The sequence below is a fragment of the Elephas maximus genome, chromosome 13 (assembly GCF_024166365.1).
Source record: "Elephas maximus indicus isolate mEleMax1 chromosome 13, mEleMax1 primary haplotype, whole genome shotgun sequence".
Classification (NCBI taxonomy): Eukaryota; Metazoa; Chordata; class Mammalia; order Proboscidea; family Elephantidae; genus Elephas; species Elephas maximus.
In genome coordinates, this window is record NC_064831.1 from 14,468,832 (window position 1) to 14,494,482 (window position 25,651).

The 25,651-nt window shown below is 39.9% G+C and overlaps 1 protein-coding gene across 2 annotated transcripts in view; it reads left to right on the forward strand.

Annotated features, from left to right (window-relative positions):
* Positions 1-25,651, forward strand: part of NAF1 (nuclear assembly factor 1 ribonucleoprotein) — a 147,264-nt gene that overhangs the window by 9,089 nt on the left and 112,524 nt on the right. Inside the window, exons 2-3 of one of the 2 annotated variants that reach the window (XM_049905512.1) lie at positions 15,358-15,522; positions 17,272-17,362. In XM_049905512.1, coding sequence (XP_049761469.1) covers positions 17,277-17,362 — 86 coding nt within the window. In that variant the 5' untranslated portion in view covers positions 15,358-15,522; positions 17,272-17,276. The remainder of the gene's footprint in view (positions 1-15,357; positions 15,523-17,271; positions 17,363-25,651) is intronic. The other variant, XM_049905511.1, reaches the window with a different exon arrangement.

The window sequence follows — 25,651 nt, forward strand, 5'->3', positions numbered from 1 at the left end:
AGAAAAACAACCTCAAGGAATAGTAGCTGATGGCTGGTGTGGGACAGCGCCAGTCAGAGCATGAAGAAGTATGGGACTTGCTGATTTAACAGCATGGAAAATAGCAGGTACACTGGGCAAGGAAAACTGCAAAGAGCAGTAACACTCGAAAAAGATGGCTTCAGAGACTGTGCTGTGTGGAGTAAAAGCTGTTGGCCAGCCAGGAGATTGTTGGGCAGCAATACCAAAGAGCAGGGTTATTTCTGGATTAAAAAAAAAAAAAAAGCAGTGAAAGAATAAATTAACATTCACATTCATTTTTACTGACCTCTCGTCAATAATAGGTTTTTTTTCTTAGAAAATCAAAGCTGAGATTTTTTCGAGTTTTTTTTTCTCCACATTTTTGTTTGTTCTTAAAGAAACTGGAGGAAGTGAGAAATGCGTAATTTAGGTAAATTGCTGAATAGAAGGATGCCCTTCTCTCCTGTTTCACATTGTATGATATTTATCAATTTACCCTCATCTTAGCCTCTGCTACCCTGTGGGAAGTTATAAATAGAGCAGTCAATTGGCCTTACAAAGATTGTAGGCCATTCTGAGGCAATCTTATCCTATAAACTATTCTCCAGCATTAAACTAAATACAGCAATACTGGCAAAAATTTGGCCTCCAAAATAAAATTCCCAAACTTTGAATATACCCACCTCTTCTCCATTCTTTCAATGTTTTCATATTCACACTAAAATATTCATCTTAAATGGTTCTTCCTACTTGTAGTCTTTCCTAAACTCTCAAGTCAGCATGATCCACTCCTTCCTTATTGTTTCTACAACACTTTATATGCATTTCTATTATCACTTGTAAGGCTGAACAGAAGATTTCAGAGGGTGGCTCTAGAAGACAAAGTATCATAATGAAATATGCAAAGATCTGGAGTTAGAAAACCAAAAGGAAGAACAGGTTTGGCATTTCTCAAGCAGAAAGAACTGAAGAAAACATTCAAGCCTCAAGTTGCAATACTGAAGGATCCTATGGGCAAAACATTGAACAATGCAGGAAGCATCAAGGGAGGATGGAAGGAATACAAAGTCACTGAACCAAAACTCATTAATTGATGTTCAACCATTTCAGGAGGCAGTATATGATCAAGAACTGGTGGCCTGAAGGAAGAAGTCCAAGCTGCAGTGAAGGCATGGGCAAAAAACAAGGGTCCAGGAATTGATGGAATACCAATTGAGATGTTTCAACAAATGGATGCAATGCTGGAGGCACTCACTTGTCTGTGCCAAGAAATTTGGAAGACAGCTACCTGTCCAACTGACTGGAAGAGATCCATATTTGTTCCCATTCCAAAGGAAGGTGATCCAACAGAATGTGGACGTTATTGAACAATACCATTAATACCACATGCAAGTAAAATTTTGCTGAAGATAACTCAAAAATGGTTACAACAGTACATTGACAAGGAACTGCCAGAAATTTAAGCCAGATTCAGAAGAGAACATAGAACAAGGAATATCATTGCTGTTGTCAGACTGATCTTGGCTGAAAGCAGAGAATACCAGAAAGATATTTACCTGTGTTTTGACTATTTTATTGACTCTGCTGAAACCTGTCCACCATGGATGTCCCTGCTGGTATTTGAAATATTGGTGGCATAGCTTCCAGCACCACAGCAACACACAAGCCACCACAGTATGACAAAATGACAGACATGTAGAGATGGAGTATGTACATGTTATTAAATCATTTGGCCTTGGACAGAGCAGATTACCTTCCACAATGTAATGTAATGAAATGTAATTACCTCACATCTAAAATGTAATGCAATGTCATCACTTTCCATAATGTAATGTAATCAATCAGTTGAGGCCATACCAGTGTATCATGAATCTGAAATCTTATCACATCTGAGTTATACAAAGACCAGAAAAGACACCTCCAGAGACTTAGATGAACAGAGGACCCAAAAGCAGTTTGAAAAGCAAGCTTCCTAGCCTTGAAGAATACAAGAAGGCACTCTTCTGCCATGGTACCTCCTGATCCTGGAAGAAATAGTCCTCTTGCAGTTCACAAGGGGCACTTAAAACTTTTTGTTCTCAACTGTTCCAGGAACTCTGACTATCTGTTTATCATCTTAGCAGGTTCAATTAACTGGAAGCAATTATAGTACATTTTAAAATTTTACTTGAGATTGAATAAACTGAAGTTCATTTCCTGTCAGTTCACTGGCTGTCTTAGTTATCCAGTGCTGCTACAACAGAAATACCACAAGTGGGTGGCTTTAACAAACAGAAATTTATTTTCTCACAGTTTAGGAGGCTAGAAATCTGAATTCAGAGCACCAACTCTAAGGGAAGGATTTCTGTCTCTGTCAACTCTGGAGGAAGGTCCTTGTCTCCTCAGTTTCTGCTCCTGGGCAATCTTCATGTAGCACGGCATCTCTCTTCCCCTCTCTCTGCTTCCTAGCTTGCGTGTTTAATCTCTTTTACATCTCAAAAGAGATTGACTCAAAACACATCCTATGAGGAGGGGCCAAGATGGCGGACTAGTCAGATGCTTCCAGTGATCCCTCTTACAACAAAGACCCCAAAAAACAGGTGAAATGATTATATATATGACAGTCTAGGAGTCCTGAAGATCAAAGGTAAAGTGAGAAAATGGACTGAGCAGCAGGGGAAGGAAGAGTCGGTTCAGAAGTGGTGAGGAGTTGCCGGACCTGAATCGCTGCAAACCCTCAGGCACCATTCCCTGGAGTGACCACAGCAGGACTGGCGGTAGCATTCCAGATGTGGTTTCCACAGGGAGAGACAGCAAGTCGCACAGCCGACTCACATCTCTGGAAACAGGGAAGAAGAGCACTCTTGGCAAAACTAAGTACTTGCATTTATTTTACTATGCCCCCAGTCCCAAAGCTGACATCAGTGGTGGTCGATTTTCCCGGGCCTGAGGTAGGTCCTGCTGTGCACTCTGAGCCATTCTTCCAGCCCTGGAGAAAGAATATTCATAACTGGGGGAAAAGATAATCTGCCAGGTCCACTAAGCTGGGGAGCTGAGGACAGAAGAGGCTCCTGTCCAGGCACAAACAGTCCACAGACTTTGAATACCTTTCACCCATACATCACCTGTCTGGGTTTATTTCAGGAGAATAGGCCCTTGTTGGCAGACTGCAACTGTTTCAGCTGTGCAGTGGAGAGGTGGGTATTAGATGTTGTCACCATTTTGCCTATTAAACAGGTCCTCACCTACCCACATCATGGGCCTTAGGACAGGTGGCTCCACACATGTCACCTAGCCACCTGAGATGGGTCCAAGGATAAGTGGTACCTCCTAGTATTGGATGACCATGGTCTGGCTTCAGAACCCACCCACCAGTGCACTCTAGGGAACAGGGATGCACTTTCCTCACAGACACTTGTGGAATGGTTGTCAGCACCTGACTTGTTCAGAGTGTGACTCCCTGCTGCAACCAGATACCGGTACCTACACCAATCACCCCTGCCCCTTTAAGACTGTAGGATAGAGCCTGTACGACACACTTGATGATCAATCACCTGGACACCTGAGTTGAAAAGTGAATGGACTTCCAGTCTCATTTAACTGGTAACAGCTCTAGCCATCTGATGACAGGATGTTAGAGCTCCAAAGGCAAAAATAATCAAGCTAGCTCACTCAAGCAACCCATTTGGGCATATCAAAACAAAACAAAGCAAGAAGCTAGGATACATTAAGCAAACATAAAATATACTAATACAACAGCATATAGATGGCTCAGAAACAGCAGTTAATATCAAATCACATAAAGAAACAGATCATGATCACTTCAACAAGCTCTCAAAACAAAGACTCAAGAAATCTTCCAGATGAAGATGTATTCCTGGAATCACCAGATGCAGAATACAAAAGATTAATATAGAGAACTCTTCAAGACATCAGGAATGAGATCAGGCAAAATGCCAAATAAGTCAAAGGAACACACAGATAAAGCAGTTGAAGAAATTAAAAATAGTATTCAAGAACATAATGAAAAATTTAATAAGCTTCAAGAATCCATAGAGAGACAGCAATCAGAAATTCAGAAGATTAACAATAAAACTACAAAATTAAAAAACTCAGTAGAAAGTCAGAGAAGCAGAATTGAGGAAGTGAAAGGCAGAAATAGTGAGACTGAAGATAAAACACTTGGCAAAAATATATTTAAAAAAAAACAGTTAAAAGAATATAAAAAAATGAAGAAACCCTAAGAATCATGTGGGACTCTATCAAGAGAAATTACCTACAAGTGATTGTAGTACCAGAACAGGGAGTGATAACAAAAAATACAGAGGATATTGTTGAAGATTTGTTCATGGAAAACTTCCCTGATATCCTGTAAGATGAGAAGATATCTTTCCAGGATGTTCATCGAACTCCATGTAAGGTAGATCTCAAAAAAAACTCACCAAGACATATTATTATCAAACTTGCTAAAACCAAAGATAAAGAGAGAATCTTAAGAGTGACTAGGACTAAACAAAAAGTTACTTACAAACGAGAGTCTCTAAGAATAAGCTCGGAATACTCGGCAGTAACTATACAGGCAAGAAGGCAATGGGATGACTTATATAAAGCATTAAAGGAAAAAAAATTGCCAGTCAAGAATCATATATCCAGCAAAACTGTCTCTCAAATATGAAGGTGAAAATAGGACATTTCCAGATAAACAGAAGTTTAGGGACTTTGTAAAAACCAAACCAAAACTATAAGAAATACTAAAGGGAGTTCTCTGATTAGAAAATCAATAATATCAGATATCAACCCAAGACTAGACCACAGGGCAGAGCAACGAGATGTCAACCCAGATAGGGAAATCACAAAAATAAATAAAGATGAAAAAAAATGCTCAAAACAGGGAAACTGACAGTTGTCATTACGTAAAAGATGACAACATTAAAACAATAAAGAGGGACTAAAAAATGTAGTCATAGATCTTTCATATGGAGAGGAAGTCAAGGAGATATAAAGAAATAAAAGTGAGGTTTATAGGAAAATAGGGGTAAATATTCAGGTAACCACGAAGGAGACTAACAATCCTACTTATCAAAGCAAAATACAAGAAAAAAATAAAGACTCAGCAAAAACAAAATCAACAACAATGAATAAGAAGAAAAGACAATATATATACTAATCAGGACAAAAAACTAAGTGGGAAAAAGAAACTGTCAACAACACACAAAAAAGACATCAAAATAACAGCACTAAACTCATACCTATCCATAATTACACTAAATGTAAATGGACTAAATGCACCAATAAAGAGACGGAGAGTGGCAGAATGGATTAAAAAAAAAAACAAAACACAATCTGTCTATATGATGCCTGCAAGAGACACACCTTAAACTTAGAGACACAAACAATCTAAAACTCAAAGTATGGAAAAATTATATCAAGCAAACAACAATCAAAAAAGAGCAGGAGTGGCAATATTAATTTCTAACAAAATAGCCTTTAAAGTTAAATCCACCACAAAAGATAAGGAAGGACATGATATAATGATTTAACCATATGAAATATTTATGCACCCAGTGACAGGGCTGCAAGATACATAAAACAAACTCTGCATTCAAAAGTGAGATAGACAGCTCTACAATTATAGTAGGAGTCTTCAACACACCACTTTCAGTGAAGAACAGAACATCCAGAAAGAAGCTCAGTAAAGACACGGGAAGATCTAAATGCCACAGTCAACCAAGTTGACCTCACAGACATATACAGAACACTCGACCCAACAGCAACCAAGCATACTTTCTTTTCTAGTGCACATGGAACATTCTCTAGAATAGACCACATATTAGGTCACAAAGCAAGCCTTAACAGAATGCAAAGCATAGAAGTATTACAAAGCATTCTGGATGACCATAAGGCCATAAAAGTAGAAATCAATAACAGAAAAAGCAGGGAAAAGAAACCGAACATTTGGAAACTGAACAGTGCGCTGCTCAAAAACAACTTGGTTATAGGAGGCATTAAGAACGGAATAAAGAAATTCATAGAATCCAATGATAATGAAAGTACTTCCTATCAGAACCTTTGGGACACAGCTAAAGCAGTGCTCAGAGGTCAATTTATATCAAAAATGCACACACCCAAAAAGAAGAAAGGGCCCAAATCAAAGAATTATCCCTACAACTTGAACAAATGAAAAGAGAGCAACAAAAGAAACCCTCAGACACCAGAAGAAAGCATCTAATAAAAATTAGAGCAGAATTAAATAAAATAAAGAACGGAAAAAAAATTGAAAGAGTTAATAAGACCAAAAGCTGGTACTTTGAAAAAATCAACAAAATTGATAATCCTTTGGCCTAACTGACAAAACAAAAACAAGAGAGGAAGCAAATAACCCAAATAAGAAATGATACGGGCGATATCACAACAAACCCAACTGAAATTAAAAGAATCATACCAGATTACTATAAAAAATTGTACTCTAACAAATTTGGAAACCTAGAAGAAATGGATGAATTCCTAGAAACACACTACCTATGTAAACTAACACAAACAGAGGTAGACCAGCTAAATAAAGTCATAACAAGAGATTGAAAAGGTAATTTAAAAACTCCCAACAAAAAAAGTACTGGCCCGGAAGGCTTCACTACAGAGTTCTACCAAACTTTCAGAGAAGTTAGGACCACTACTACTAAAGGTATTTCAGAGCATGGAAAAGGATGGAATACTCCCAAACTCATTATATAAAGCCAGCATATCCCTGATACCAAAACCAGGTAAAGACACCACAAAAAAGGAAAATTACAGACCTATATACCTCATGAACTTAGATGCAAAAATTCTCAACAAAATTCTAGCCAATAGAATTCAACAACATATCAAAAAAATAATTCACCATGACCAAGTGGGATTCATACCAGGTATGCAGGAATGGTTCAACATTAGAAAAACAATAAATGCAATCCATCATATAAATAAAACAAAAGATAAGAACCACATGGCCTTATGAATTAATGCAGAAAAGGCATTTGACAAAGTCCAACAGCCATTCATGACAAAAACTCAGCAAAATAGGGATAGAAGGAAAATTCCTCACCATAAGAAAGGGCATTTATACAAAGCCAACAGACAACATCATCCTAAATGAAGAGAGTCTGAAAGCACTCCCCTTGAGAACCAGAACCAGACAAGGATGCCCTTTATCACCACTCTTATTCAACATTGTGCTGGAGGTCCTAGCCAGAGCAGTTAGACTAGATAAAGAAATAAAGGGCATCCAGATTAGTAAGGAAGAAGTAAAAGTATCTCTGTTTGCAGCTGACATGATCTTATATACAGAAAACCCTAAAGAATCCTCAAGAAAACTGCTGAAACTAATAGAAGAGTTCATCAGAGCATCAGGATACAAGATAAACATACAAAAATCAGTTGGATTCCTCTACACCAACAAAAAGAACACTGAAGAGGAAATCACCAAATTAATACCATTTACAGTAAGAAGATAAAATACTTAGGAATAAATCTTACCAGAGATGTAAATGACCTAAATCGAAATAGATCAAAGATATATAAATAAAACCCAAAACAATAAAGATCATGGAAGAAAAAATAGGGACAATGCTAGGAGCCCTAATACATAGCATAAACAGTGCACAAGATATTACTAACAATGTGCAAACACCAGAAGAGAAACTAGATAACTGGCAGCTCCTAAAAATCAAATAAGTATGTTCATCCAAAGACTTCACCAAAAGAGTAAAAAGATTACCTACAGACTGGTAAAAAGTTTTTAGCTATGACATTTCTGAACAGCGTCTGATCTCTAAAATCTACATAATACAGCAAAAACTCAACAAGGAAAAGGCAAGTAACCCAATTAAAAAATGGGCAAAGAATATGAATAGGTACTTTACTAAAGAAGACATTCAGGTAGCTAACAGGTACATGAGGAAATGCTCACGATCATTAGCCAGTGGAGAAATGCAAATCAAAACTACAATGAGACTCCATCTCACTCCAACAAAGCCAGCATTAATCCAAAAAACACAAAATAATAAATGTTGGAGAGGTTGTGGAGAGACTGGAACACTTATACACTGCTGGTGGGGATGTAAACTGGTACAACCACTTTGGAAATCGATTTAGCACTTCCTTCAAAAGCTAGAAATAGAACTACCATATGATCCAGCAATCCCAGTCCTTGGAATATATCCTAGAGAAATAAGAGCCTTTACACGAACAGATATATGCACACCCATGGTCATTTCAGCACTGTTTACAATAGCAAAAAGATGGAAGCAACCAAGGTGCCCATCAACGGATGAATAGATAAATAAATTATGGTATATTTACACAATGGAATACTACGCATCGAAAAAGAACAATGAGGAATCTGTGAAACATTTCGTAACGTGGAGGAACCTGGAAGGCATTATGCTGAGTGAAATTAGTCAGTTGCAAAAGAACAAATACTGTATGAGAGCACTATTATAAGAACTCAAGAAATAGTTTAAACACAGAAGAAAATATTCTTTGATGGTTACGAGAGTGTGGAGGGAGGGAGGGAGAAGGATATTCACTAATTAGATAGCATACAAGAACTATTTTAGGTGAAGGGAAAGACAACACACAATACAGGAGAGGACAGCACAACTGGACTAAACCAAAAGCAAAGAACTTTCCTGGATAAACTGAATGCTTCAAAAGCCAGTGTAACAGGGGTAGGGGTTTGAGGACCATGGTTTCAGGAGATATCTAGGTCAGCTGGCATAATAAAATCTATTAAGAAAACATTCTGCATCCCACTTTGGAGAGTGGTGTCTGGGGTCTTAAACGCTAGCATGAGACCATCTGAGATGTATCAGTTGGTCTCAACCCACCTGGAGCAAAGGAGAATGAAGAACACCGAAGACACAAGGTAGTTATGAGCCCAACAGACAGAAAGGGCCACATAAACCAGAAACTACATCACCCTGAGACCAGAAGAACCAGATGGTGCCCGGCTATAATCGATGTCTGCCCTGACAGGGAACGCAACAGAGGATCCCTGAAGGAGCAGGAGAGCAGAAGGACGCAGACCTCAAATTCTTGTAAGAAGACCAGACTTAATGGTTTGACTGAGACTAGAAGGACCCCAGAGGTTGTGGTCCCTGGACCTTCTGTTAATCCAAGATAGGAATCATTCCAAAGCCAACTTTTCAGACAGGGATTGGACTGGACTATAAGGTAGAAGATGATACTGGTGAGGAGTGAGCTTCTTGGATCAAGTAGACACATGAGACCATGTGGGCAGCTCCTGTCTGGAGGGGAGATGAGAAGGCAGAGGGGGACAGAAGCTGGCTGAATGGACACGCAAATACAGGATGGAGAGAAGCAGTGTACTGTCTCATTAGGGGAAGAGTAACTAGGAGTATATAGCAAGATGTGTATAAATTTTTGTGTGAGAGACTGACTTTATTTGTAAACTTTCACTTAAAGCACAATAAAAATTTTTAAGAAATTAAAGTAAATTTAAAAAAATCCTACACTAATACTGTCCATTAACATAACAAAAATAACTCATTCCCAAATGGGATTATAACTGCAGGCATAGAGGGTAGGGTTTACAACACAATATTTGGGAGGACACAGTTCAATCCATAATATTCTACCCTTTGCCTCCCTCCCTCAAATTCATGTCCTTGCCACTTGCAAAACATTGGCCCCTCACATCATCCTAAAATTCTTACATCAACTCCAATTGTGAAATCGGATATTCTGAATCACCTAAATCAAATATGAATGAGACATTAGGTGTATTCCATTCTGGGGAAAAATTACTCTTCATGTGTGATCCTGTGAAATCTAGAATACAAGTTATCTATTTCCAAAGTACAATAGTAGAACAGGCATAAGGTAGATGTTTCCATTACAAATGGGAGAAATTGGAGGTTAAGAAGGGATAACAGGCACCAAGCAAGTCCAAAACCCAGAAAACAAATTACATTAGCTCTCGAATCTTCAAAGTAATCCCCTGTTCTCTGAAACCATCTAGGAAGTGGCCCTGCACTTCAGACTCTGGGTGTGGGCACACCCTTTGGATTCTGGGTGGAGGTCCCTCGGCCCTGGGCTTCAGCTCCACCTTCCAGGCCCACTGTGATGGCAACTCTGCTTCTTTGGCTTTGGCCAGCCCCATTCTCCTAGTCCATCTCAGTGATGATCCCCACCGCCATTTTTCTGTCCTTTGGGCATGGCAGCCCCACTCCCTCAGCTTTGCACAAAGGCTTCATTCATATCCCTGGTACACCTTAATGGCAGTCGCATACTCCAGAACTGAGTTGGTAAAGATCTGACTCTTTGAAACCTAGGAGGCTGTGGCCCCACCCTATGAGATCCAGGAGACCATGGCCCCACCATTTGAGAAGTCCCTGCTTCCCATGCTCCTTCCAACAGCTCTGCTTGATCTCTGAGCTGCTCTTGTAGAATTCCAAGGGGCAGACAGCACTCTTTCGTTCTTTCTCTTTCCCCTCGAGTGTAAGCTGATGGGCTAGCCTAACATCCTTTTTATCCCCAGAGATCTTATTGTATCTTTAAACTTACCCTTGTTCACCCCTTTATCCCCCAAAGTATGGTCTAGTAGCTAAATTCATAAAGTTGGATATAAGGTAAAAAAGAAAACAGTGAAGTAAAATACTACATTGCTTTATAATTATTTATGTACCTGTCTTTTCTCACTTGTAAGTTACTGAGAGTGGGAATAGTATTTACAATCACATCTCTCTCTGTGTTTAACATGTGTTGTTCATAACTGAGCTTAACATATGTTAACTAATGAATGTTTGCAGAAGGTTTGATAAGTTGAAACAATGAAATAGAACAAATGTTGTTTTTGACAAAAGCTTTCTTCCCCCTCAGATTTCTGAATTTATTATCTATTGTTGCTGTAATAGATTACCTCAAACTTTAGTGGCTTAAAACGATAAACATTTGTTATCTCATATTTTCTGTTGATCAAGAGTTCAGGAGCAGGTTATCTGGGTGGTTGTCATGGATTGAATTGTGTGTCCCCCAAAAATGTGTGTATCTTGGCTAGGCCATGATTCCCAGTATTGTGTGTCTACCATTTAGTCATCTGATGTGATTTTCACATGTGCTGTAAATCCCACCCATATGATTTTAATAAGGCAAGAATGTTAATGGGGAAGGATGCAATCTACAAGATTAGGTTGTGTCTTAAATCAATCTCTTTTGAGACATGAAAGAGAGAAGTAAGCAGAGAGATGAGAGGACCTCATTACCACCAAGCAAGAAGAGCCAGGAGCATGCATCCTTTGGACCTGGGGTCCCTGAGCTGAAAAGCTCCTAGACCAGGAGAAGACTGATGACAAGGACTTTCTTCCAGAGCCAACAGGGAGAGAAGGCCTTCACCTGGAGCTGGAGCCCTGAATTAGGACTTCTGGCTTCCTGGACTTTAAAAGAATAAGTTTCTCTTTGTTAAAGCCATCCACTTGTGGTATTTCTATTAGAGCAGCAGTATATAACTAAGGTTCTCTCATGAAGTTGTAATCAAGCTATTGGCCAAGGCTGCAGTCATCTGAAGGCTTAACTGAAAGATACACTTCTAACCTCTACACTTCCTACCTCTGTGTGGCTGTTGGCAGGAGACTGTGGGCCTCTCCATGATGCTGTTCATAACATGGTAGCTGAATTTTCCCAGAGTGAATAATTCAAGAAAGGGAGAGAGGAATAGAGAGACCAGGAAATAGCCTCAGTGTCTTTTATAACCTGATCTTGGAAGTGAGATACCGTCAGGACAGAAAATGGTCACAGAGAACAATCCTGATAAAATAAATTTAGGTGAGGCCTGTATAAGTCTGTTAATACCAGGAGATGGGGATCCTTGAAGGCCATCTTGGAGGATAGCTACCAGAATCCTTGTCTTTACTTCCTTTGAATGTGTTAAAAGATATAATCTACCCTGCTTTCTGATCATTTCCCATTTTTCATCAGCCACAATCTATAGGCTACAATGTTGAAGCTTATCTCACTTCATATGTTTCCTCCTCTACTCTTGATTTTGGTCAATTTACCGTTGAAGAAATGGTAAATTCTATATGTGATTATATAGAGTATAGACCAATCAAATCTATAAAGTAAAATTTACTGTCATTAATATAGTTTTACCTTTTGTTGTCTTTAATTTATTCACTAAAGCTAAAAAAAAAAAAAAATTCTCCATCCTAATGCACCATGAATCTCTGATTCATTCGTGCAGGTAACATTTGTTGGTCTTTCAGTGTGTATTTTCTCTCTCCCTCCTACTCTTTCCCCCTTGTGCCTGGCATTTTTCAGGACCCTTGTCACCATTTTCTTTGTTTGATCAAGAAATAGTCTTCCTTCTTAAAATAACAATTTATCTGCCCTATCTATAATCCCTTTTATCTTCCTTACACATTCCTTGGTTTTTCTTTCATCATTCTATCTTTCTGTTCAATTATACATGTCCAGTTCTCTTTCCACTTCAAAAAATTTATATGGAGTCCAACTGTTTTTCTAGCTACCATCCTATCTTTAGCCTTCTATTTTTATATAGATACTTATTTCTTCATTCTCTGTTTCCTTCCATCCTATTTTGTTTATGACTTCTTGTTTTCTGTTTCACCATATTATATAAAAAAAAAAAAAACTAACAAAAGTAGCCACTGAACTATTTATGCTAATACCCAAGGTTATCTCCATTTTGAACAACTCAAGGATATTTTTTTTTTTCAGGATTTGATCTATTCATTACCTTTGCTCTGTATTTTCCTTTGTCATTTTTCTTGCTCTCCATCTAATTTACCTAATTTAGTACCCAAGAAATAAATATTTGGAATAAACAGTTCTGGGTACCATTGTGTGGTAATTGAATTCAAAACGCAAAATTGGGAGTCTTGAGGTATAAAATTGTCCTTGGCTAAAAGAGAAATATATAAAATAAGGCATTGAATATCAACTAGAATTTCATAGACAGTCTCCTAAAATTGTAGCAGGTGTAAAATCAATTTCAAACTCTAAAAGGACTGAGTTGAAATCTCAAATAACACCGGTCAGCAAATAATTATCCAGTCTGTAAGAGGGAAAGAAAAATGAAGACTACAAGAGAAGTCAACATTTCCCTATCTTTTCATCTGTGTATAAAGTCAGTGAAACCATAGAAGCTGCTTATTCATGTTAAAAGCAACAGCCTCTAACTCTGAAAAGCCATATCAGCCCAGGAAGACACACACAAAAGAAAAAACCTGGAATATTGTCTACATATTGGTACAGATCTTCACTAAAGATTTATATTTATTTTGATAATATATCTTGGATTGTGCCTACCACCACTAATATTGCTAATGGTTTTATATTTTGGCACCAATGGAATCATCCTGAAATGATGGCATTCCTTAGTTGAATTGTCTGTATGTGATACAACTCAAGTGATTTGCGGAAGTACCAACATACCATGGTGACAGCTATCACGTCCCTGTGCACTTTGTTATTCTTTCATGAAACATTTATTGTTTCCTTTGTATCTAGCCACTAAGGGCACCAGATTGCACAAGATGCAAACAGGTAAATATCAGTGCTCTTAGCAAGTGTTGGGTAATGATTTTACTTCCAGGTCTAGAGGAAAGATTGAAAAGAGTAGGAGCAGCCTGACCTAGTTTAAGGAATGAATATGAGTTAGCCAAGTAGGTGGAGATAGGTGAAGAAAGAGAGATTGATTGTCCAGACAAAGGGAATGAGTGCAAAGGCCAGAGGTCTGAAAGAATAGGTATGCTCAGAGAGCTCTAAGTAGAAAGATTTTTGCTCTAGCACAAAGTTCAGTGGAGGGAATTGCAATTAAGATAAGCTTGAAGTTGTCAGCAGGAGCCAAAGATGGAGGGCCTTGTATTTGATGCTAAGGAAATGGACTTTATTATGCTGGCTAATGGGTCTCCTTAGTGTGCCCAAGAATCACCTGAGGAGCTTGTTAAAATGTCCCACCCTAAAAATTCTGATTCAGTAGGTCTGGGTTTAGGTCCAGAAAACTATTTTCAGCAACCACCCTGCTGAAATTTTTGAATGTAGGTTTTGTTAATACTTTAAGGAAACAGATGTAGTAACTGTGGGGTGTAGAAGCATTATAACTGGAAGTGCAATGCTTTACAGGAAGAACTGGGGTGGGGAAGACAGGGAAATTGGAAGTACTTGATGGGATTTGGGAGTATAATTTTTCTGAATCCGTTGGTCTGAGATTATATAGACCTAGATTCCCAGTTCAGCTCCATTACTGACTAGCCGTGTTACTTGAAAGTAGTTGCCTAATTTATCTGACCCTCAGATGTATCTTTTGTTAAAGAGTGTAATATTATGGGAAACCCTAGTGGCATAGTGGTTAAGAGTTATGGCTGCTAACCAAAAGGTTGGCCTTTTGAATCCATCAGGCACTTCTTGGAAACTTTCTGGGGCACTTCTACTCTGTCCTATAGGGTCACCATGAGTCAGAATTGACCCCACAGCAACAGGTTTTTTTGTTTGTTTGTTTTGGTAATATTATGAACACTGCTTCTAAGTAGATAAGTAATGGGGGTAAAAATTCATTTTAAAGTGTTTATGCTACTCAAAAGGAAGTTTTATGTTTGCAAACCATGCAAATGTGATAGACTGACCGAATCATATTAATTACGTGTGCTCAGGATGTGACCCAAATTTTTGTTATTGTTGTTGTTAAGTGCCGTGGAGTCAGTTCCAACTCACAGCCATCCAGTGTATTACAGAACGAAACACTGTGCGGTTCTGCGCCATGCTCACAATCATTGTTATGCTTAAGCTCATTGTTGCAGCCACTGTGTCAATCCATCTCATTGAAGGTCTTCCTCTTTTTCGATGACCCTGTACTCTACCAAGCATGATGTCCTTCTCCAGGGACTGATCCCTCTTGATAACATGTCCAAAGTATGTAAGACGCAGTCTCACCATCTTTGCTTCTGACGAGCATTCTGGTTGTACTTCTTCAAAGACAGATTTGTTCATTGTTTTGGCAATCCACGGTGTATTTAATATTCTTCACTAACACCACAATTCAAAGGCTTCAATTCTGCTTCAGTCTTCCTTATTCATTGTCCAGCTTTTTTATGCATAAGATGCGATTGAACATACCATGGCTTGGGTCAGGCACACCTTAGTCTTCAAGGTGACATCTTTGCTTTTCAACACTTAAAAGACGTCTTTCGCAGCCGATTTGCCCAACGTAATGCGTCTCTTGATTTCTTGACTGCTGCTTTCATGGAAGTAGATTGTGGATCCAAGTAAAATGAAATCCTTGACAACTTCAGTCTTTTCTCTGTTTATCATGATGTTGCTTTTTGGTCCAGTTGTGAGAATTTTTGTTTTCTTTATTTTGAGGTGCAATCCATTTTGAAGCATCAAGTTCTCTTCACTTTCAGCAAGCAAGGTTGTGTCATCTGCATAATGCAAGTTGTTAATGAGTCTTCCTCCAATCCTGATGCCCCCTTCTTCTTCATATAGTCCATCCCCTTGGATTATCTGCTCAACATACAGATTGAACAGGTATGGTGAAAAGATACAACCCTGATGCACACCTTTCCTAACTTTAAACCACCCCGTATCCCCTTGTTCTGTTCGTAAGCACAATTAAGTGTTCTGGAATTCACATTCTTCACAATGTTATCCATAATTTGTTATGATCCACACAGTCAAATGCCTTTGCATAGTAAATAAAACACAAGTAAACTTCTTTCTAGTATTCTCTCCTTTCAGCCAGGATCCATCTGACAGCAGCAATGATATCCCTGGTTCTACATCCTCTTCTGAATTCAGCCTGAATTTCTGGCAGTTTCCTGTCAATATACTGCTGTGGTCACTTTTGAATGATCTTCAGCAAAATTTTACTTGCATGTGATATTAGTGATATTGTTTGATAATTTCCACATTCTGTTGGATCATCTTTCTTGGGAATAGGCATAAATATGAATCTATTCCAGTCAGTTGGCCAGGTAGCTGTCTTCCAAATCTCCTGGCATAGATGAGTGAGCTTTTGTTATTGTTGCTAAGTGTTGTCAAGTCGGTTCTTACTCATAGCGATCCCACATAAAAAAGGACAAAGTGCTGCCCAGTCCTGCGCCATCCTCATAATCATTGTTATGCTTGAACCCATTGTTGCAGTCACTGTGTCAATCCACCTTGTTGAGAGTCTTCCTCTCTTTCGCTCACCCTCTACCAAACATGCTGTCCTTCTCCAGGGACTGGTTCCTCCTAATAATGTATCCAAATTATGTGAGACAAAGTCTCTCCATCCTCACTTCTGAGGAGGATTCTGGCTGTACTTCTTCCAAGACAGATTTGTTCATTCTCTGGCAGTCCATGGTATATTCAATATTCTTCAGCAACACAATAATTCAAAGGCATCAATTATTCTTTGGTCTTCCTTAGTCACTGACCAGCTTTCACACGCATATGAGGTGATTGAAAATACTATGGTCTCATGCATTGAATTGTGTCTCCCAAAAATATGAGTATTGTGAGGTTGTCCTCCATTTTGTGATTTTCCTATGTGTTATAAATCATAATCTCTGCCTGTGGTTAAAGAGGATTAGGGTGGGACGTAGCACCCTTGCTCAAGGTCACATCCCTGATCTAATGCAAAGGCAGTTTTCCTGGGGTATAGCCTGCACCACCTTTTATCTTACAAGAGATAAAAGGAAAGGGAAGCAGGCAGAGAGTGGGGGACTTCATACCACCAAGAGAGCAGTGCCGGGAATAGAGTGTGTCCTTTGGGCCTGAGATTCCTGCGCTGAGATACTCCCAGACCAAGGGGAGACTGATGACAAAGACCTTCCTCCAGAGCTGACAGAGAAAGAAAGCCTTTCACTGGAGCCGGTTCCCTGAATTTGCACTTGTAGCCTACTAGACCATGAGAATAAACTTCCGTTAGCTAAAGCCACCCATTTGTGGTATTCCTGTTACAACAGCACTAGATAACTAAGACAGAATTTGGTACCGAGAGAGTGAGGTGCTCCTCTAACAGATACCTAAAATGCAGAAGCAGTTTTGAAACTGTGAATGGATAGAAGACTCAGAAGGAAGTGAGGAGAACTGTTAACACCAGGGAAGGCACAGATAGTAAGAAACAGCAGCAGAGGACCAGCAGCAGCAGTGAGCTGGCAGCAGCAGAATCAGGAGACCAGTGCCAGAGTGAGAGAACTGAGTGCCTGTGCACAGAAGGCTTTCCGGTGGAGTGGGGTACCTCTGGGCGCTTATTGGTGAAGTTACTGAGCTTTGGAACACTTGCCTCAACAGGGCAGATGTGGGCATCAGGCCCAAGGAACCAGGAATCAGAAGCTGAGGAGACAAAGGAACAGAAGAAGCGGAGCTGCCTTAGTCTCAAAAGGTATGGCCAGGGCCTCTGGGGTTTCAAAGTGTGGAGCCATGGCCTCTGGTATTTCTAATGGTGGAGTTGCCACTCAGATGGACTAGGAGAATGGTGTGCCTAAAGCTGCAGGAGCAGAGTTGTGGTCCCAGTGAGCCTGGAAAGTGGAGCTGAAGCCCAGGGCCGAGGGGCCTGCACTCAGAGTCTGGAGAATGTGGCCAATACCTAGAGTGTGGAGGGCAGGGTGATTGTGTAAACTATCTCAGAGAACAGCAGATTATTTTCAGAGCTTTGAGGGCTAATGTAATGTGTTCTGCTGACTTGCTTGGTGCCTGTTATCCCTTCTTTTCCTCCAGTTTCTCCTATTTGTAATGGAAATTTCTAGCTTGTGCCTGTTCCACCATTGTGCTTTAGAAGCAGGTAACCTGTATTCTAGATTTCACAGATGAAGAGGAATTTTTGGATTTTGGACTTGTAGTTGATTTAAGACTTTTGCTATGATATGATGGGGTGAGTATGTTTTACATGTGGCAAGGACATGAATCCTTGAGGGTCAGAGTGTGGAATGTCATAGATTGAATTGTGTCCTCCCAAATTGTATAAACTTGGTTAGGCCATGATTCCCAGTATTGTGTGTTTGTCGCCCAACCCACAAAACCCATTGCCATCAAGTCGACTCCAACTCATGGTGACCATATAGGACAGAGTAGGACTGCCCCATAGGGTTTCCAAGGATGGCCTGGGGGATCCAAACTGCCAACCTTTTGGTTAGCAGCTGTAGCTCTTAACCACTATGCTACCAGGGTTTCTACCATTTTGTGATTTTCCTGTGTGTTATAAATCATAATCTCTTCCTGTGGTTAAAGAGGATTAGGGTGGGGTGTAACACTCTTACTCAGGTCACATCCCTGATCCAATGTAAAGGCAGTTTCCCTAGGGTGTGGCCTGCACCATCTTTTATCTTACAAGAGATAAAAGGAAAGGGAAGCAAGCAGAGAGTGGGGGACTTCATACCACCAAGAAAGCAGCACCGGGAACAGAGTGCGCTGAGATGCTCCCAGACCAAGGGAAGACTGATGACAAGGACCTTCCTCCAGAGCTGACAGAGAGAGAAAACCTTCCCTGGGAGCCGGGGCCCTGAATTTGCACTTCCTTGGAAACTCTGCGGGGCAGTTTCTCTGTCCTATAGGATCGCTATAGGACGGCACTGGGTTTAGCCTACTAGACTATGAGAGAATAATCTTCAGTTTGTTAAAGCCGTCCACTTGTGGTATTTCTGGTATAGCAGCACTAGATAACTAAGAGACCTGGCTTGGGTCAGGTGTACCTTAATCGTCAAAGCGATGTGTTTTCTTTTGAACATTTCAAAAAAGCCTTTTGCAGCAGGTTTGCCCAATGCAATGTGTGTCATTTGATTTCTTCACTGATGCTTCCATGGGCGTTGGCTGTGGATCCAAGTAAAGTGAAATCCTGGACAACTTCAATCTTTTCTCTGTTTATCATGACGTTGCTTATTTGTTCAGTTGTGAGGAGTTTTGTTTTCTTTATGTTGAGGTATAATTCATACTGAGGGCGGTAGTCTTTGATCTTCATCAGTAAGTGCTTCAAGTCCTCTTCACTTGCAGCAAACAAGGTTGTGTCATCTGCATAATGCAGATTGTTAATGAGTCTTCCTCCAATTCTGATACCTTGTTCTTCTTTATATAGTCCAGCTTCTCAGATTATTTGCTCAGCATACAGATTGAATAAGTATGGTGAAAGGATACAACCATGAGACACACTTTTCCTGATTTTAAACCACACTGGATCCCCTCGTTCTCTTCAAAAGACTATCTTTTGGTCTATGTACAGATTCTACATGAGCACAATTAAGTGTTCTGCAATTCCCATTATTCTCAGTGTTATCCATAATTTGTTATGACCCATACGTGGAATTCCTTTGCATAGTCAATAAAACTCAGGTAAACATCTTTCTGGTATGCTTTGCTTTGAGCCAAGATCTATCTGACATTAGCAATGATATTGCTCATTCCACATCATCTTCTGACTCAAATTATAGGTTATGAAATATTGATAGATGCCAGCAAACACTTGATTCTATGATTTTGGAAAAAATATGTCATTCCTTTTTACTATATAAATATCAATGTAGGCTTTAAGAAAAGGAGCACATAATTCTTCTGGCTAAATATCGAGATGAACTTTCTTCCTCCTTTATTACCTATGTTGGATTTATAACTGTAAAAGATACCCATTTTAATTATTTGTCATGATTTTTAAATGCTCCAAAAAGTGTAGCATAACAGCTCAGTCATGATTTATCAAAATGTGTAAACATACAAAGAATATCTTCACCACATTATCAATTCTGCTTACCTTTTCTGAACCTTTGGTTCATTTCATAGAATGCCTAGTGGCCTGCAGAATAATGTTGGATTTCAGTCTGAGTTTGAATACATGTGAAAATACTGAGCAACTGCTTTCTTTTCCTGCCTGAAAAAAAGAACTGAAAATTCAGACAGTGCATTAAAGTTCTTTTTAAGCCACTGATGGAGTGAGATTAAGGATTGAGATTTTATTTAGAATAAGGTCCTAATCTCTAGGGCTTTAGTTTTTCTCTTTTGCTTATTTGTAATTAAATAAACTTCCAGATTTTTTTGTTGCTGTTGTTTTGTTTTTTTGTTTGTCTTTTAACTAGTTGACTTAGTTACTTGAACATCACATGAATGAGTTCTTAAACCACATGAAAGGTATTTTACCCCCTTTGTTTCAAGACCACAGATTGTAACCTGGTTAGCCTTCTTGGAAATGCTCCCATTGGCCTACGGAAAAATAAAAACAAAGTACTGGGAAAGTGAGTGAAAGTCCTTTGGCATTATTCATCAAATAGCCACTGAGAATATACTTAGTAATAAAGTGAGAGGTTTACAATTTGAATATAGGTTCTCAGACCAAAAGAGAAATGATGTGTTTATTACTTACCACTATTATCCTCCTAATAACTTACTAAATCAAAATAATACCCTATGTTGTATTAAGTTGACCCAGAGGGGCCTGTGGAGTCTTGGATGGTCTGTCAGGTGCTGGTGGAGGATCACGCAGGAAGGCCAGAAAACAAATAGAATGGAGTGCTCCTAGATCCCAGAGAGGAAGCTACAGTGTGCCTTGATGCAGGGCCACACAGGGGATTGTACCCAGGACAAGGCAGCAACAACCTGGAACTGTAGGAGAGGGCTGCTGTATGGCAAGCAGGGTGTCCTCGAGGTTAAAGTGTGATAAGCCTTGTTGGTCAGTTTAAGTTTCAAGTGTGTTAGTGCAGGAAAAGGGAGACATTTTATCTTGGGAAGCCACAGGGGGCATGGCTGGGAGGGGCAAAGAGTGACCACCACTGTGGAGAGTGTGGGTGACAAGATGGGAAGGGCATGTCAGAAACTAAGTGAAAGGGCAACTAGGAGATAGTAAGGGATGCTGAGGCAGCAACGATGTAGGCCACAAGCTGGCTTTATGACAAATGTGTATTTATGTGCTATTTGCCAGGAACTGCTCTCAGTATTTTACATAAATTATCTCGTTTAATCATCACATTAACCCTATTTAAAAAAAAAAAAAAAAAAACAGTTGCCATCAAGTCGATTTGTACTGATGGCAACCCCATGTGTGTCAGAATAGAACTGTGCTCCACAGGGTTTCCAAAGGCTGGTTTTTCAGAACTAGATCAAGAGGCCTTTCTTCCAAGGTGCCTCTGGGTGGATTCAAACCTCAGAATTGACTCAACAGCAACTGATTTTATAGATATGAGGTACCCTGATCTGAACATATCTCAATTTTTCAATAGGCAGCACTTATGCTCAGAGGCATCAGACAACTTTCTCAAGGTAGCATGATTCAACTGGAGGCAACCCAGCTCCAGAGCCGGCACTTTTAAATATTCTAGGTGTCTCTCCCTTAATTTGGCTATGCACAAACTGTTGTTCATTGCCATCGAGTCAATTCCGACTCATGGTGGCCCCATGTGTGCCAGAGGAGAGCTATGCTCCATAGGGCTTTCACGGCTGTCACTTTTTGGAAGCAGATTGCCATGCCTTTCTTCCCACGTGTCTATGGGTGAGTTCGAACCACCAACCTTTTGGCTAATAGTCGTTTGCCCTTCCAGGAATATTATCACAGTGATCACATAGATTTTTTTCTACTAACATTTGGAAATTTCAAATTCAATGATCTCTGCAAGGCAATATGGTGGGCTCAGTTATGCAAACTGAAACAACCATCTCTATTTCTTACACAAAATATAAAAGCTTCTTCCAAATCACATGTTGAAATAATTCATTCAGAAGGCCGTTTTAAAAGTGGGAATTTAAATGGATCCATGTGGAATAAAGACCCACGTTCTCATACAAAAGTTACTGGAGTACCTGGACTCTAAGTCAAGAAACCTGATTTCTAGCACCAGCTCTGCTACCAACCACTGCGTCTGCGTGCCCTGAGGAAGCAAGTTATCCTTTCTTTTCCTCATTTTTTTTTCTTTACCATTTTAATATCACAGTATTGGAATAGACAGCCTCCAATATCCCATTTTTTTTTAATATCCCATTCAGCTCTAAAATATTATGATTCTATATGAATAAAAAGAGTGACTTTTCCCTTGAGTTAAGCATGAATAACGGATTGTCTTGGGTCTGAAAAATATGCCTTTAATCTCATATAACACCACAATATTTCAGGAGAGCTCTATGGTCACATTTGGCTGCTTTGCTTATGTAGTTTATGGCCAGGATTGGTTTGCTCTAGATAACGCATTCTTGTCCTGTACCACTGTTGCTAAGATACAATCTTGTAAATAAAAGTTATTTTAAATATGCATCTGAGTGTGGGAGCAAATATGGAAAGTAGTTGGCCAAAGATTTAAAATACCTTCTGAGAGGGCTGAGACAATGCACTAGGTAAATTTTCTAAAGGCCCACTTTTGAGTGCCTCCCCAAATCATTTTGTTTTGTACGGAAACTGGGTGAGGAGAGGGGAGAGCGAGCAACTCTAAGGTTAGTAAAATGAAGAATTGTTTTATAACCCTAGTAATTAGGCCAGTTTGAAAAGATACTGATATTGTTGGTACAGGACTCTGTAGTGATATTTTTTCCTTGACATTATGTCTCAGTCTTTAAACAAAAAATAAAGCAAGAGAATTTGATTGTCACCACCCACAATAAATCAAAAAAAATCCTATCTTAGGAATCACCCAGAGAGCAGTTGACAAGCAGGCTGCCTTACCGAGAAGGTGAAGTAAGTTGTTCCCCCAGGAACTGAACTCCAAGGGGAACAGAAAAACCTGTTGCCCCTAGGTCACCCCTTTACCACAACCAGAAAACCCACCTTTAGACACCTATTTCTTAAAGTCCCAACGACTTCTACTCTTCAAGAGCCCAAGTTGAAATGTAAGTACCTTCTGGAGATAGGAGTCAGCCTCAGTTCGAACCTGTTAAATGAATATGTAACATGATGTAATCTCTTGCCACCCACTCAGTCATTCATGTGACTTCTATTACAGTATATCGTTTTAATTGCTGTATTTTATTATTGTTAATCTCTTACTGTGCCTAATTTATAAGTTAAACTTTATCATAAGTATGTACGTATAGGACAAATCATAGTATCTCTAGGGTTCGGTACTATCCACGGTTTCAGGCATCCGTGGGAGATCTTGGAACATATCCCCAGGCTTTCGAGGCAGCTACTGTAATTGCTCTTCAGTTTATGTTCAGAGGCGGCTTTCTGGGCAATTAGCTATTAACAGGATAAAAGGGCTTCCAGAGAAAAGGGGCCTGGAATGCACTTTGGTTGCCAGACAAGGGAAAAAAGGAGCTAGAAATGTACTGCAAGAGTTTCAAAGGCAAAATTCTTTTATTTTTTTTCAAAATCTTTTTCTTTTTTTCTAATTGTACTTTGGATGAAGGTTTACAGAATAAACTAGTTTCTCATTAAACAATTAGTACACATATTGTTCTATGACATTGCTTAGCTATCCTATGACATGTCAACAGTCTCCCTTCTCAACCTGGGGTTCCCTATTACCAGCTTTCCTGTCCCCTCCTGCTTTCTAGTCCTTGCCCCAGGCTTGGTGTGCCCCTTTAGCCTCATTTTGTTTTATGGGCCTGTCCACTCTTTGGCTGAAGGTTGAACCTAGGAGGAGACTTCATTACTGAGCTGAAAGGGTGTTGGGGGGCCATACTCTCAGGGTTTCTCTAGTCTCTGTCAGGCCAGCAAGTCTGATCTTTCTTTTTGAGTTGGAATTTTGTTCTACATTTTTCTCCAGCTCTGTCCAGGACCCTCTATTGTGATCCCTGTCAGAGCAGTCAGTGGTGGTAGCCAGGCACCATCTAGTTATACGGGACTCGATCTGGTAGAGGCTGTGGTAGATGTGATCCATTAGTCCTTTGGACTAATCTTTCCCTTGTATCCTTAGTTTTCTTTGACCTTTCTTGCTCCTGAAGGAGTGAGACCAGTGGAGTGTCCTAAATGGCCACTTACAGGCTTTTAACACCCCAAATGCTATTCACCAAAATATAATGTAGAATATTTTCTTTATAAACTGTGTTATGCCAATTGAGCTAGATGTCCCCTGACACCATGGTCCCTATAATCCGCAGCCCAGCAATTCAGTCCCTCAGGGAGTTTGGATGTATCTATGGAGCTTCCATGACTTTGCCTTGTACAAGTTGTGCTGGCTTCCCCAGTATTGTGTACTGTCTCACCCGTCTCCAAAGTTACCACTTATCTATTGCCTATTTAGTGTTTTTCTATTCCCACCCCTCCCCTCCCTCGTAACCACCAAAGATTGTTTCTTTTTGCTTGTAAACCTTGTCATGTCTTTTTAGAGTAGTGGTCTCATACAATATTTGTCTTTTTGTGATGACTTATTTCACTCAGCATAATGCCCTCCAGATTCATCCATGTTATGAGATGCTTCACAGATTCATTGTTGTTCTTTATCATTGCATAATACTCCATTGTGTGTATGTACCACAGTTTGTTTATCCATTCATCTGTTGATGGGCATCTAGGTTGTTTCCATCTATTTGCTATTGTTAAGAATGCTGCAGTGAACATGAGTGTGCATAAGTCTATTCCTGGATGACTCTTATTTCTCAAGGATATATTGCTAGGGGTGGTGTCTTAATCATCTAGTGCTGCTATAACAGAAATACCACAAGCGAATGCTTTAACAAAGAAAAGTTTATTCTCTCAGAGTCCAGTAGGCTGGAAATACAAATTCAGTCACCAGCTCCAGGGGAATGCTTTCTCTCTCTGCTGGCTCTGAGGAAGGTCCTTGTCATCAGTCTTCCCTTGGTCTGGCAGTATCTCAGCACAGGAACCTCAGGTCCAAAGGACACGCTCTGCTCCTAGCACTACTTTCTTGGTGGTATGAGGTTCCCATGTCTCTCTGCTCCTTTCTCTCATCTGTATCTCAAAAGAGATTGGTTTAAGACACTACCTAATCTTGTAGACCTCATCAATATAATTGCTGCTAATCCATCTTATTATATCACAGTGATAGGATTTACAATATACAGGAAAATCACATCAGAAAATAAAATGGAAGACAATAATACAAGGGAATCATGACCTATCCAAGTTGATAGATACTTTTGGGGGACACTATTCAATCCACGACATTCCACCCTTTGGCCCCCCCCAAATTCATATCCTTGCCATATGTAAACCATATTCACCTCATCATATCATAGCAATAGTCTTAAATCAACTCCAAGTCCAAAATCCAAAAATTGCTCTTCATCTGTGAAATCAAGAATCCAAGTTATCTGCATACAAAGTACAATGGCAGAGCAAGCACAGGCTAGACATTTCCATTACAAACGGAGAAAAGAAAGCATAGCAGCCACCAAGCCAGTCAGCAGAAGACATTACATTAGCCCTCAAGGCTTGAAAATAATCCCCTGCTCTCTGAGACCATTTAGACTCTAGCTATTGGCCACACTCTCCAGATTCTGAGTGGCGGCCCCTCGGCCCTGGGCTTCATCTCTGCCTTCCAGGCTCACTGGGGCAGCAACTCTGCTCTCTCAGCTTTAGGCATGCCATTGTCCTAGTCCATCTGAGTGGTAACTCCAGCCTTAGAAACACCAGAGGCCATTGTTCCACCGATTGAAACTCCAGAGGTCATGGCCATATCTTTTAAGACTGAGGCAGCTTGAATTTCTATGCTCCTTGTCCCTCCAGCTTCTGCTTCCTGATTCCTTGGACTCTCCACCCCCTCAGACCTCACACCCACATCTGCCCTGCTGGGGCAAGTGTTCCAAA